The sequence below is a fragment of the Camellia sinensis genome, chromosome 3 (genome assembly GCF_055761805.1).
Source record: "Camellia sinensis isolate YWXY chromosome 3, ASM5576180v1, whole genome shotgun sequence".
Lineage (NCBI taxonomy): Eukaryota > Viridiplantae > Streptophyta > Magnoliopsida > Ericales > Theaceae > Camellia > Camellia sinensis.
Window position 1 is genome coordinate 176,569,826 of NC_138963.1, and position 15,815 is coordinate 176,585,640.

The 15,815-nt window shown below is 35.2% G+C and overlaps 1 protein-coding gene across 1 annotated transcript; it reads left to right on the plus strand.

Moving 5' to 3' along the window:
• Positions 1 to 9,480: 9,480 nt before the first annotated feature.
• Positions 9,481 to 10,591, plus strand: LOC145822048 (uncharacterized). The gene is made up of 3 exons (XM_082918626.1): positions 9,481 to 9,844; positions 10,117 to 10,322; positions 10,439 to 10,591. The coding sequence occupies exons 1-3, from the start codon at positions 9,481 to 9,483 to the stop codon at positions 10,589 to 10,591; spliced, it is 723 nt and encodes a 240-aa protein (XP_082774752.1).
• Positions 10,592 to 15,815: the final 5,224 nt, after the last annotated feature.

The window sequence follows — 15,815 nt, forward strand, 5'->3', positions numbered from 1 at the left end:
CAGTAACAGTAAGCAGTAGTTGCTAAGGATGCCACAATACAGTTCAGAATATAGGTCATACATTCATTCATTCAGTTAACAATAACAGTTCAGAAACAGTTCAGTTTAATTGTTCAGAAGATAATCATTTTGAACATATCTTTACACAAATGTTACTCACAGAGTTCTGGGCTATAGTAAGCTAGAGCGTCTCCTCGGAAGTCAACCCTACACAGTCAACAGATCGAACACACACTAAGCTACACAGTTGGGAAAGATAATAACTTAACCCCTAATGCCTCGGTGTGTTCTACATCTATATCCTCATTAAGATGTCTTAAACTAGGCCTAAGAATGCCTAGAATGGGATGAGGATGCAAAGATGTACTCAGAAAACATTTTCAGAAAATCAGAGTCCCGCTCGAGCGTGGGTTTCTCCGCTCGAGCGGAAATGCTGACAAAGGTCTACGCTCGAGCGTACATTACTCCGCTCGAGCGGACTGTAAAACAGTGCAAGATGCTGGGAGCTCGAATTCCCCGCTCGAGCGCCACTTTCCCCGCTCGAGCGGGAGACCAAAATCTGGAAAATCCAGATTTGAACTCCAATGCTCAAATCAAGTTCCAATGCATCAAATTCGATCCTTTTGGGCTAATTTTCTGGAAAACACTTCAAAACTCATAATACAACATGTTTCAAAGATCAATTTGAGAAATCAAAGCCCAAAGGTAGTTCAATTAAACATGATTTCAAACCAAGGTTCAAGAACAACAACTCAAATGTGACATGCATGGCTTTAATCAACTTCAAAGCTCCAAAGTAAGTTCAAATGAGTCTAAACTTCCAAAAACATGATGAATTCATGATCTACTCTCAAGACATGAACATGCATGTGAGGAATTATGAACTACAACCTCTAAACTTCAAAATACATACATGCATGCAAGCCTTAAGCTTCAATTCAACATTAAGAGGCCAATTCTTGACTCAACTCCTCAATTAACATGGAGCATGCAAGAACTAGTTTGAATACAAGAATGAAAAGATGAAATTCTTACCTAAGTCTTGTACATTAAGTGTAGAAGCTTAAATATGAAATCTATACTTCAATCCCCTTAATTTCCAAGCAAGACCAAGCAAAATGAGATGAAATCTAACTCTCTCCCTTATCTCTCTCTCTAGTCGGCAAGAGCAAGGAATGAGCTGAGCAAAATGTTTGTTTCAAGCATACAAAGGCTCTAACATGTCATAAATAAAAGGCCCACTAACAATGGCAATAAGGTAAATAAGGCAACTATTGTAATTTAACTCATTTTAATCTAATTTAATCATACTTAATCAGTTTTCAGATAATTACACTATAAGATCACATAAATTATGATGATCATGAAACACTAATCGGTTTCTGGTTCGGCCGCCGATAAGGCCTTCAATTCGCACTTTAAACATTAAAACATGAACAGATAGTTCAACAGTCAAACAGATAGACATGCAATTAAACAGATACCGTCGATCGATCAGTTTCAGAATTCAGTCAGTCTCAGTTTAGCAGTAATCAGTGACAGTATCAGTAATCAATGGTCAATCAGTGATCAGTGATGAGAGTTGTTACAGTGACTGGTGGCAATTTCTGTCCTTTTGCAACATCTGCTTCCTATATATATATATATATATATATACATACATACATGTAGTACACCAAAGTCACATACTTGCATGCACAAAATCATGAGATTCTAAAAAATATATTTATATATTAGATTATATTTTAAGATTATCATATCTCAAAATTTCTAATAACAATTGTAAGTATTTTGATACAAAGAAATAAGAAGGTGCTTGTTTGGTAGGATTAGAGCACGGGATTGAACTTCATGTTTAACAAAGTAGATAGTCTAATATTTGGTTAGAAAAGTGAAGACCGAATGACTAATAGTCCGGTCACTACAACATATAAGAGTTTTAGAGATCAAATTTTGGTCTTCAAAAGTAAAAATTTGGTTGCAAAAGACATTTAGAGATTAATTTCTATCATCGTGAAGATAGTTGCTAAAAGGTCGTCCCGAAAAGTCAAAAATAAGACTTTTAGCAACAGAATTTTAAAAATGTCACTAATAAATAGACTTTTAAAGACAAAATAATTTGGTCTCAAAATGATTTATTTTTTGAAACAAAAAATTTGGTCCCAAATAGATAATAATTCATTACTAATGTTTAATTTTCATTGCTAAAAATATAATAATGACATTTTTCGCTACAAAAATATTTGGTCTCTAAAAAATAACTTTGTCCCTAAATTTTGGTCCCCAAAACCTTAATTTTTTGTAGTTGGTTGGGCTAATAATCTCCAAATGTGGGATAACTTAGTCTCATGGAGGGGTGTGGGATAGAAATTAGCGGACTGAGCCACCCTCAGGATTAACTAGTTAAATGAAAAAATTATTCCTAAAGTATATATAAAATTAATTTCTTTCATTTTCTAATCTATTTTTAAACATGTTGAATATTTTTAAACTAGTATAAATTAATCAAGGTTTCTCTTACTTTTTTTTTTCTTTTTGTATTAACAAAATCATAAATGAAAATATACTTCTAATTTCGTATTTAAATAAAATTAAAAGTGGTCTTATAAAATAAATAAAATATATTTGAAATAAAAATAAAATGAAATAAAACATATTTTAAATAAAATAAAATATACTTCAAACAAACAATATATTTCATAATTTTCAAACAATATACTTTATAATTTTCAAACTAAACATAAGAATCATTAAAATAGTCATTTCTAGACGATGAGAAAACAAACATGAAATACACATCATATCTAGCCAAATAGTATAGGAACTATATATCCTAGAAATATCAGTTCATTACATCACAAGCCCCTTTATTTACACTATAACATATAAGAGTTTTAGAGACTAAATTTTTCACTCTCTAAAAGTAAAAATTTTGTTGCAAAAGACATTTAGGGACCAATTGCTATCGTTGTGAGAATATTAGCTAAAAGATTGTCCTGAAAAGTAAAAAATAAGGCTTTTAGCGACAAATTTTTGAAAATATCACTAATAAATACATTTTTAGGAACAAAATATATAATTTGGTCTCAAAAAAGTTTATTTTTTGAGACAAAATTTTGTCTCAAAAGGATAATAATTCATCACTAATATCTAATTTTCATTGTTAAAAATATAATAACTATACTTTTCACAACAAAAATATTTAGTCTATAAAAAATAATTGTCCTTAAATTTTGGTCTTTAAAACTTTAATTTTTTGTAGTGTTAGTCCGTTCAAACCAACATGGCCTAAGAAGATTTGAGAATAGAAAATCATTTTAGTTACAAGATAGTGGCAGATATGTTTTAATTTTATTTAGGATAAATTACACTCACTTTTACTAAAATTTCATTTTAATCTTTTCACTTCCAATTATAACAGTCAATCATGTATACTTTAAGTTAAGTTGCAATTTTACCCTTCTATTCATCTACTGTTAATCAAACATACGTGGCATTTTTGTTGTCTCATTAACACTGTTACATTTTATTAAAATTTCACTTTAATCCTCGCACTTCTACTAAAGTCTCACTTTAATCACTTCACTTTCTGTTAGCTTTGTTAATGATAGATGGACGGAAAGATAAAACTAGAACTTGATTTAAATGTATATTGATTGTTATAATTAGAAGCAAAAGGATCAAAGTGAAATTTTGGTAAAAATACGAGGATCCTAAGTATAATTTACTCTTTCATTTATTACATAGCACAATTAATAAACAAATTTGTGATATGTATAAGCTGGTGGGATATGTGGTGGGTGATCCCTGGGTCTATTGAGGACTTGTTGCATTGGTGGGTTGGTGCTTCGATTAAGAAAAAAGAGGTGGAAGTGTGGAAAATTGTGCCTTTAGTCTTGTTGTGTTCGATTTGGAGGTTGAGGAATGATGTTTTGTTTAATGATGCTCAGAGGATTTGGTGAAGACAAGGGTAGCGTTTTGGGCCAAGAGTAGGATACCAGGTGTGAACTACACTGTGCATGATATTGTGCATAATCTTCATCAGGTTAGGCATTGTTTGAGGTGAAGGGAGCACGAATAGCTGGGCAGCAATTGTGCATACTCTGAGGTTGAAGCTCTGCAGTCTGCTAATCTGCTAATCTGGTTGCTGTGAAGTTTGTATCAGAATTGGAGGTTGAAGATTCAGGTCAAGCCTTGGTGAAGTTATGGCCTTCAAGTGAGGAATGCTGCTGGTTTTTCTGGGCTTCACTTTCTGCTGCTGGTTCAAATCTTCTACTGTAGATGGTGATCTGTTTGGTTGTTTTGGGGTGGGGTGGTTTTTTGAGTTTGCGGTTGGTTTCTCACCAACTCGTGCTTATGTTTTTTGCTCCTATCCTCCTCCTCCTTTTCTTGATATAATAGTTATCTGTTTCATCAATAAAGTTCCTTTTCTTTGCTGATCAAAAAAATAAAATAAAATAAACATATTTGTGATGACTTAGCCTGAGATTATTCAATAATGCTTTTGATGCTTGAGGCCTCGCTTACTGTAGTCAGTCACTTACTAATTCTTATGTGATGTAATAAATAATTTTGTAATGCATTAAGGGTGATATCAGTGAGTAAGAAAAGTTCGTAAGATTTGTTAGTTTTTATAAGATTAGTATACACACGAAACACACACACATAATTCTATGAGAGAGAGAGAGAGAGAGAGTGTGTTAACTTACAACTAATGTGAAAGTAGGAGCTGCCAATGGGTCTGGTGTTGAAGAAGGAACTGCAGATGTGTCCTCAGGTTCTGCAGCTCTCCCTAAACACAGACAGTTGAGAAAATACTTCAGAGTTTCAAAAAGAGAAGAACAGCCACTTCTTGGATTGGAAGACAAATTTGCAACTGTTGTTGCTGCAGCCATTTCTTGGTTTTTCTGATATCACCCTCCTCACCTCATCAATGGTTGATGATATCTACTTCTCTGATGACTTTGCAATGGTTGGCGGCCGTCTTATTAATGTCTTAAATGAACGATTACTTGTTAAGATGAGTTTGCTCTATCACTTATAAAATTTTTCGTTGTGCAATCATAGCTAAAAGTAAATGATATTTTATGACTATTGACTAATTATTTGCTTATAAATAAAGAATCACACATCTAATGTGTTAAATTTTTTAATTTGTACTACCTAACTAATGTTATATAATATTTCAAAACTAAAATTAATAATTTTATGTGCATGAGAACATCTCCAACAATCTTAGTTAAAATGATTAGTTGAAAAATATATAATTATTTTAAAAGTGGAGCGTATAGTGTAGATTTAAAATTAGTAAGATACGGGGTAATATTTTTGTTGAATATTGCTATTTAGGTCTAAAAATTGCAACCACTTTTTTGACATAATGTCAAAAATATGATTGGTTGATAATTAAATATTCTCTAATTAACAAACAATCATCTTCTTAACACATCATTATGTCTAAAAAGTGAATTTGTATATCATTTTATAATTTTGTTTTATTTTAGGTGATTAAATGTTATGTATACTCTCCAATGACATTTTTTTCACCCTGTAAGTATTATTTCTTTTTTAAAAATAAAAATGCAAAGAGAAGTACAAATGCATAGTATAGTATATAAAAGCAATGATGAAATATAAAAATAAAAATAAAAATTTTGACTAATCCACTATTAATGTTGTTGGAACATAATTATTTTAAATTAACTAGCTGAACACCTATTGAGGGTCCCGAACAGATGTTCTGGGTTGCCTAGAGGCAAAGAAGCATGAAGTGATCAGAAGAAGCCTATCTGATGGGGGCCTCAATAGGTGGTGACTTGTTGATCAGGGATGGTGAGGGTTGCATTGTTATGCTTAGGGCGCTGCAGTGCTAATCCTGCTACTTTTGCATTGTTATGCTTAGGCTGCTGTGGTGATGTTGGTGTAGAGTTGCTGCTGTTGGTGATGAGTTGTTGCTGTGTTTTGGTGCTCTGTCCCTTGGAAGATTGTTCCGCTAGCTGATCTATTGCTCCAACAGTGGGGTTTTTGGATGTTTGGTTTTCGAGGGGCTGCAGAGGTATTTCTAAATAAAATTGTGTATCATGTTGCTGCTGTAATCTGCCTGATGTTGATCTAGGTTGAATAGAAGCGTCCAAGAGTCTAATATTGCAGGTGCTACTTATTGAAGTGTATTTGTTCTACCTCTGGCCAACTAGCAGCAGCAGGCAATGTTTGATGGTGGAGATGGTTGGCCTACATCCTCATCTGGATGGCTGTTGAAAGCAAGGAAGAAGACTTCATCCTCATTTGTGTTGTTGTTTGTTGAGCTTGCTAGTTACTTGTATGTCCTGTTAGTGGGCTGTTCTGCTGGTTTGCTTTTGTTCTTGTTCTGTGAATGGTTGCAGCTGGTGTATACCAGAGGTTGTCTAGCTGCTGGTTTTTTGGTTATCATATTTTCTTTCTTCCTCGTTGGTTCCTCACCAACTTGGGGGTGCTAGCAAATGATAGGATAGGCTTTTTGGTGCCAACCTAGTTGGGATCATTTAGCTCATTGTGATGCTCCTGCACTCCTCTTTTCTTTATTGGTGTATTGTATTTTGTACTTTGTACTAATTTTCATCAATGAAGCTTCTTTTTTTCTGATAAAAAAAAAAAAGTTAAATGATTGAAATGATTAGTCTACTGCCTTGTCTATGGAAAAAATTTAACAAGCACGTGCTCCACCATATGGCATATTTTTGTGATGAAAAATTTAGAAATTTTATTTTCTTCTAATCTTCTTATATAAATAAGTGGATCACCAAAAAAAAAAAAACATTAAATTTTATTTTCTTCTAATCTTCTTATATAAATTAGTGGATCACCAAAAAAAAAAAACATTAAGGTGAGTAGGATCAAGAATATATTAGAATATCTTTAATGGTGTTTGTTATAATAGTATTGTATTGTTATTACTATACTTTGGTAATGAATGACACATGGGAGAGCAATCATAAAACATGTTCTGAAAAAGAAAAGATGGAGAGGAACGATAGTGGAGGTTGGCAACCGGTATTTCGTCGAAGAGGACGGATCAAGACTACAAGGGATTCAGAGGTGGGTGAACTATTTACAGTATTTGTGGATAACATTCCTGAATCAATGAATCCGAAAAAGTTGTTTGGGCTGTTTACAAAGTTTGGCATTGTAAAGGATGTGTTCATCCCAAATAAAAGGAGGAAGATCACAGGTTCGAGGTTTGGCTTCGTAAGGTATGATTGTTCGGTTGCAGCTGAGATTGCAGTTCAAAGGGCTGATGGGTTGTGGTGTGATGACAAAGCTCTAAAGGTTAAAGGGGCTGAGTTTGTAAGGGGAGACCATGGCAGCCTAGGGGATTTAATCAGAGGATTCAAAGTACGAAAATGAATAGGAACCATGATGCTCACAGAGGAGGAATATAGAAAAGACAAGATTGTGGAGGGCTAAAAACTTATGTAGAGGCTGTTGGAAAAGGTGTTACACAGGGTAGAGAGGAAGTTGTGGTTCAAGTATTAGAAGTGGGTAATGGGTGGTTATATGAAAGCTTGATAATCAAGCTACATACCTTTTTCTCTTTTTCAGTTTTTAAGGAGGAATGTCAGAAGACGGGTCTTCAGGAGGTAAAAATTAGAGCAGATGGAGATAGACTTGTAATCCTAACGTTCCCATCTGTTATGGAGATGAAGAGGTAGAAGGAAAAACTAAAGGAATGGATTTTTGAACAGTGTAGCTCAATGGAGGAGTGGAATACAGGATGTAGTGTTATCCAAGAACGGTGTGTTTGGATTAGTTATTATGGCGTTCCATTTAATTTATGGAGTGTGGCCACATTCAGAAGTATAGGGGTTGTCTGGTAAGAAGTAGTGCAGTTGCATGAAGACACCATTAACAATGTATTCTTCTATTGTGGAAAAATTTGAGTTATAACAAAAGCCACGGAGTTTATTAATAGGACTGTAAGATTGAGTTGCAATGGAGTAATGTACCCAGTAAGGGTTTGTGAATGTCCTGAGACTTTGGAGATATCAGCGGGTACTAATTGCTTCTCTGTTGACAGATTGAAGCTGATAATCGATCCTGAGGGTGAGGAGAAGAATGATAGTTGTTCAAATGTTGAAGGAGACCAGAGAGGTAGTACAAAGATGACAAGAGGAAGGTCAGGGATGATGAGGTGGAATGTTGTGATAAGATGGCCCAATGTAGAGCTGACATGATACCAACGGATGGAATAATTGAAGCTGTGCAGCTTAGAGGTGATATTAATGTGGTAGGTAGTGATAGTCGGGTGTCAAAAACATGTTTGGTTGGTACAAAGGGGAATATGGAGAAACCAAATGGTGGAGTGAGATGTTGGGTGGAGGAGCAGTTGCAGATGGAGATTCCAAGAAGAATGAATAAGTTTGGGGAAGTAGTTGGGGAAATAGTTGGTGAAGAGGAAATTGTGACCCCTGGGTTTGTCAAAAGCCTTAGTGGGTCAGAGAAAATTGGGCCTAGTATCAATATTCAGGTAGTGTTAGAAGGGGCCCAGTTAAGAGGTGATCGAAGTGGGCCTGAGGCAGAAGTTAGTATTAGGGGATCTGGCCAAGAATATGGTGTTGGGGCCCAACCCAATTTGAACCCAGCAAGGGTGTTAGACGTTAGAAGAAGTGAGGATGTGCAGTTAACAATTAATAAATCAGAACAGGTAGTGAGAGATGCTATTAATCGAATGAGATTGAGAAGATATGGAGGTACTAGAGGAAGGGGGAGGCGGAGAGTTCAAAGAAATCAAACTTCATTCTTATCTAGGTTTCAAAGATGAGCAGTATTCAGGGCAGCAGCTGCTGTTTTATCTCATTCTTTGTCAAATGACAGTCAACTGAGTTGGAGGAGGAAGAAGAGTGTTGAGGAAGCACGAGCAATCGTGCAGCTTGGTCAACGTTTGGGGATGAACTGTGAAGGCAAATAGACTGAAGTAATTCAAAGAATTATTCAGATAGAGCTACAATATGAAGAACAATTTAAAAATGGGAAATATGATGTGCTGGGTCAAACCTAATTGACCAAAAGCTTGGGGTTTATTTGGAGTATAAACTAATGATCAATGAATGTAATGTCTTGGAATGTTAGAGGGTTGGGAAGAGTAGATAAACGGTTAGACAGGTTATGCAGGATAAAAAAGTGGATGTTCTACTTCTTCAAGAAACGAAAAAAAGAAGTATGTATGAGATGTTTGTTCGATCAATCTGGCCGTGGGAGAGGATGGAATTTATGGCTGTTGATTCTGAAGGTAGTGCTAAAGGGATATTGAGTATATTGAATCCAGAGGTGTTTCAGCTATTGGAATGCTGCTGTCATAGAAATTTCTTACTCATATCAGGTATAGCTCTTGGTTCATTTGAATGTGTTTTTATAAATGTATGTGGTCCTAATGATGTGTCCAAAAGAGCAGTGTTGTAGGAAACTATTGTTAATATTAGAGCAAGTTTCCAAAAGCCTTGGTGTATGGGAAGGGACTATAATGAAATTAGAAATATTGAGGATAGAAGAGGATGTGCTAGAAGTGACAGAGGAATGATAGAGTTTAACAATTTCATTGACCAGCAGTGGTGGAGTAAGATTGATAGGTTTTTACTGGACATAGTATGGTTGAAAAAGTTTAGGTTTCAGATATGGGGTTTACCCAGATTGGTGTCTGACCATTGTTCACTTTTGTTAATAGAAGATGAGAGGAATTGGGAGCCTAGGCCATTTAGGTTCCTTAATGCATGGACACTGCACCCAGGTTTTCTTTCAGTTGCTAAAAAAGCTTGGTCGGAGCATCAGGTTCAAGGCTGGGCTGGATATAGAGTGCAAAGAAAGTTAGGAGGTATGAAAGTTGAACTGAAAAAATGAAACATTGAAATGTTTGGATTAGTTGAGGAACAACTAAAAAAAACAGAAGAGGAGTTGCATACATATGAATTATTAGAATAATCTAGGGAGTTAGCATCCAATGAAATTGAATCTAGAAGGGAGGCAAAGCATCTGGTTTGGAAGCTTAGAAAAAGGAAGGCCTGGATATGGTTTCAAAAGTCTAGATTAAATTGGGCTCAACATGGTGATAGGAACACGAGTTATTTCCACATTATTGCAAGTAAGAGGCAAAGAAGAAATATGGTGGACTCAGTGATAGTGATGAGGTTAGTATTGAAGATCCTGAGCTTGTGAGGCTTGAAGTGCTTAGACATTTCTCAAAGGCATTTGCTAAAGAGTGGCCATCCAGACCAAAGATGTCAGGAAATTTTGTATCAATTAGTATTGCAAAATGTAGGGAGGTTCTTGAACCTGAATTTACAATAGAAGAAGTCTGAGATGCAGTGAAAGAGTGTGATAGGAATAAAGCGCTAGGGCCGCATTCAACATGGCATGCATTCAGAAATGTTGGAAGTTTATGAAGAGTGACTTGTTTGATTTTATGAAGGAATTTTATCATCATGGTAAACTAGTTAGAGGACTAAACAGCTCCTTCATCACCCTTGTCCCAAAAAAAGAGTGTTCTAATGGTTTGTCAGATTATCGACCTATTAGTTTGATGGGGGTTGCTTATAAAATATTTGCAAATGTGCTGTCATGAAGATTGAAGAAGGTGCTACCAGAAGTTATCAGTGAAGTTAGGACAGCTTTTTTTGGTGGAAAAAATATCTTTGATGGAGTAATGATTGCCAATAAGGTTGTGGATTAGTGGAAGAAGTCAAAAGGGAAGGGAGTTATATTAAATATTTGTTTTCCATGATAGCAAATCTTAGGTTTGGAGAAAGATGGATTGGATGGATGAAAGTTTGTGTTACCACAACAAGAGTATCTGTCTTAGTTAATGGATCTCCCACTAATGAATTTTGCCCACAAAAAAGGTTGAGGCAGAGTGATCCTTTGTCACCTTTTCCGTTCAATATTGTAGCAGAAGGGTTGAATCTGCTGCTGGAAAGGGCTAAGAGTTTGGGTGTAATTAAGGGAGCTGCTGTTGGGTTTGGAGGGTTAAAAATATCTCACCTTCAGTTTGCAGATGATACTATACTGTTTTGTGCATCAGAGTGGGAGGAGATTGTTAATGTCAAAAGAATTCTTAGATGCTTTGAGGTGATGTCAGGTTTGAAGATCAATTTTTATAAAAGTGTGGTGTGTGGTGTAGGAATAAGTGATGATCAGGATCATGAATTTGCTTCATTATTGCATTGTTCATCTCAGAAGTTACCTATCAAGTACTTAGGTCTACCACTTAGTACAAATCCTAAAAGGAAACAAACTTGGAAACCTGTGGTTGATAAGGTTAAGTCAAGATTAGCTCTTTGGAAAAGGAAGCTTTTGTCATTTGCTGGTAGGCTAACCTTGGTTAAATCAGTTATGGATAGTTTACCTGGGTATTATATTTCCATTTTCAAATTACCCAATGGATTAGCTAAGGAAATTGATAAGTTGAAGGCTATTTTCTTATGGGGTAGCTCTGAGTTACGAAGAAAGATTCATATGGAAAAGTGGAAGGATGTAACACTGAGTAAAGAGCAGGGAAGGCTAGGTATAAGGAAGACCAAGGGTACAAATGATTGTATGTTACTAAAGTGGTGGTGGAGGTATGGAGTGAAGGATGAGTCATTGTGGAAAAGGGTTATTGTGAGCAAGTATGGGGCTGATGGGGGGAGGTGGTTACCAATGAAGAATGGGGAATGTAAGGAATCTATTTTGTGGAGTGATATTCTGAGTGTGGCTAAATTTAATTCTGAGCTGTATCATTTTCTTGTTTCAAAACTTAAGATTATGGTTGGGGATGGGTATAGGATACAATTTTAGCATGATAGGTGGTGCATGGGTTTGCAGTTGAAAGAGGAGTTCCCCAGATTATTTAGGATTTCTGTGGAGAAAGATGAAAAGTCGTGTTACTTTATGTAGATGAGGGACAGTGATGGTCACTGGCGACTAAAGTTTAGAAGATCTTTGTTTGCTTGGGAGGTAGAGAAGGTAAGGAAGCTACAAGAGATGACAAATGATGTACCCAGGCTGAATGATAATCTGTGTGATGTTGTAAAGTGGACAACATCATCATCTAGTGTGTTCACAGTGGCATCTGTGAGAGCTTGGCTTCAGCAAAAGTCTGGTCCTACTTTACAGGTTCCTAGGATGTTATGGAAAAATCTGGCACCACCTAAAGCACAATTATTGAGTTGGTTGGCTTGGAGAGGTAGGGTTAAGTCAGTAGTTATTTTGCAGAGGTTAGGGGTGTTAGGTGGTAGTGTGAATATTGCATGCCCCTTCTGTTTAGCTGCGGAAGAATCTGTAGATCATTTTCTTGTGCAGTGTCCTGAAATTTGGAAGGTTTGGGAAAGGTTGTTGCAGTGGTGGAATTTATGCTGGGTATCTCTTGCTACAGTGGATGGAGTGCTTTCTTGGTGGTTGAGAAGTAAGCACAAGAAATTAGTAAAGAAAATCTGGGTGATGGTACCAGTGGCAATGTTGTGGTCAACGTGGAGGCTTAGGAATGAGGTTGTGTTTAATGGTCATCAACCGAATATGATGAAGCTTGGCAAGTTAGTAAAAGTGAGGGTGGCGTTGTGGGTTAGAGCTTCTTTGCCTATTATCCATTACTCAGTGCATCACATTGTGGAGAATCTGAGTCAGGTGCTGCTATGCATTTGAGATGTATGGGTATAGATGGCTGCTATGTTCTGCAAATGGATGGTAGGTGAGAGGCTGTTTGGCATAGGAGGTCTGGTGGAGTCTATAGATGATATGAGGATGCAATGTTGTATACTGTTCTGGTGTTGGTAAGCTGTTTTCATGTTATTGGATTTTGTTCTCTTTTAGCTGTTGTAATGGAGTGCTGTGGATCTACATGGGCAATGATTATTTGAGTTGTTTGTTGTTGATGTAATTCTTTGCTGCTGGTCTGATTAGGCTAATATGGTTTGCAATTGATCTGTGTGGAAAGTGATCCTCTAAAGTTGGCTGCTGCAGATTAGTACTATTGGTGTTGTCTTGTTTTTTTGGGTGCTTGTTTCTACTCTGATGCTCAGCTCTGTATATTATAGCTGATGAAGCTGCCAAGTCTCCTGGTGTATGGCTTATTATAGTTGATGTTGCTGCCAAGTTTGCTGGTGTATGCTGCTGCCAAGTTGCTGGTGTATGGCTGATTAGTTGATGTTGCTGCAAAGTTTACCGGTGAAGTTTGCTATAGGTGGTTTGGCAGGCCTTGTTGTATGGCTGGGGGGTCTACTTTTTCCGTACCTTGTTTAGTTGCTCTGTTTTGGATTGGTCTCTCGCCAATTTGTGGATTTAGTGCTAGCAGATGATTGTGCTTCCTCCTTGGTGCCAACCTAGTTGGGATTGTGGAGTGATGTCTATAATATTTTTTTGCACTTTCCCTCTTTTATTGATGTTTTTTGTTGCTTGTACTTACTCATTTCATCAATAAAAGTTTCTATTTTTCTTTGCTGATAAAAAATAAATAAATAAATAATTTGATAATGAATAATAATAAACTGTCAAATTATAATAATGGTGCTCCAATGATAACATTCTATTTTGACAAATCTCAATCAACTTTCTACCCAAGTTTGTAGGTGTTGTTTGAATATAGTTCTTTAGTATTTTTTTTCTTTATTTTTTTTTTTATCTTTTTTGACCTTTTTTCAATTGTTTTTTTTAAAAAAAAAAAAATTATATACTTACATTATACTCGACTAGACAAATTTTAAAAATTTTAAAAATTGAATTTTTTTTAAAATATAATTCACCCCACCAAAAAATGTATCACTACAAATTATTAACTACATTAAAAAATAAACAATCACTGACTACCCACTAATTTTGTATAGTAGCCATTTCAAACTTTTCTGAATTGGAGGAAGAAAAAAAGTCGTTGCTCAATTTGTGCATTCTAATGACAGAAGAGCATCGTTGGAATTATTTATAATCCAACGGTTAGGAACCAATTATCTCTCTGTCTCTCTTATCTCTCTGTCTTTCTTCATTCCAGTTTATCTCCCAAGTCTGCTCTCTCTCTCTCTCTCTCTCTTTTATCTCTCTGTCTTCTTCATTCACTCTCTCCCTATGTGTCTCATTTTCTTTATCACCACAACTAACGGAACCACCACCTCATCCACTGTCGATCTCAAACCCTCATACCCCAAAGTTCCTTCTCTCTTCTCCAACTCTCTTCTCTCTTTGTCTCTCACCTTCTTCATCACTACAACCACCACCACAACCACATAAACCACCACCACCACAACCAACAGAACCATCACCACACCCATCGCCAATCTCCAACCCTCAAACCCCAAATTTCCTTCTCTCTTCTCCAACTCTCTTCTCCACCATAACCCCTTATCTCTCACCTTCTTTGTTTTTGATCTCTCTCCTTCTCCATTCGAAGCCCTCTTCTCCAACGATCAAAACCCTAACCCAAACTAAGTTGATTATCTCTCTCCCTCTTTGATCTATTCTAAACCTCTTCTCCAATGATCCCTCTCTCTCTCTTTCATGATCCAAACCCGAAACCCTAATGAAGACCATCCAAAGAAGACGAAGAAGATCAAACGAAACTGTAATGAAGATGATCCAAACACGAAGATGAAACAGATGAAGCCAAATTCCTCTTCAAATTGCAGGTATGATTCTGAAATCTTGTTGAAATTATTATTATTATTATTATTTTTTGACATTCATTGCTTGAAATTGTTGAAATTACTGAAATTGATTCATTCATATTGCTTGAAATTCCTGAAATTCAAATTATTATTATTTTTTTTTTTTTTGCTTTAGATTAATTTATTATTGATTCTAAAATAAAAATGTTTCAGAATTTATTTATTTATTGGTGAATTTTTGGGTAAATTTTGCTACTATTTTGGAACTGTTTGATGGGAAGGATGATAGGAAAGGAAGAGAGAGAGGAAACGGTTGCTTTTGGTGACTTGGCAACTTTGACATTTGTCAAAGATAGCAGCTACAAAAACTTACCATTGGAGGTGGATTTCTATGAACTGTTGCCATAATTTGGCAATAATAGCTTCAATGGCTTGCCATGCTCTTATGGATCACGTACCAAAAGCTAATATAATTTGTATAAAAATTTAGGTTTTTACTTATTTTATTTTTTTTCTCTGTCATGCTTTTCTCTGTGAGAAATTTTAAATACATAGCAAATGTCAATAATGTTATAATAATTACATTTACTTATTTGTATTATTTTTATTATCTTATGTGAATTTTAGATACATAGCAAATGTCAATAATGTTATAATAACTACATTTACTTATTATATTATTTTTATTATCGTATGTGTTGTTACTGTATTAGTAGGAGATAGAACAATAGGATTTGCTAAATTATTACAATTTTAATACATAAAATAATAAATAAAATAAAATAAACAAATGTGATTATTCTAATATTATTGAATAAAATTTTCAATTAAAAACAAAACTTGCGTATAACGCTCATAGTTTGGCATGAAATTCACCTAACATTATAGTTAGTTGATATATTTATTAATTAATATATATGTTCATGTTGATTAATGTTGCTAATATTATAGGAGTTTTGTTAATGAGTGTCCTTATTAGGGCACTTGATAAGAAACTTGACATATTTGTACATAATGCATGGGAGTGCATGTAACATGTAAGCTTGTTTTAGAAAGTAGGTTAAAAATCAATTTTTTGTCTATTTTTTAGCTTTTTTTGAAAAAAAATATATAAAAAAATAGAGAGGTGATATAACTCAAAAAAGTCAAAAATTTAAAAAGCTGACTTTTCACTTAAATGCCAAAATAGGCCGTGATGTATAATCAATTTAAACATCATTA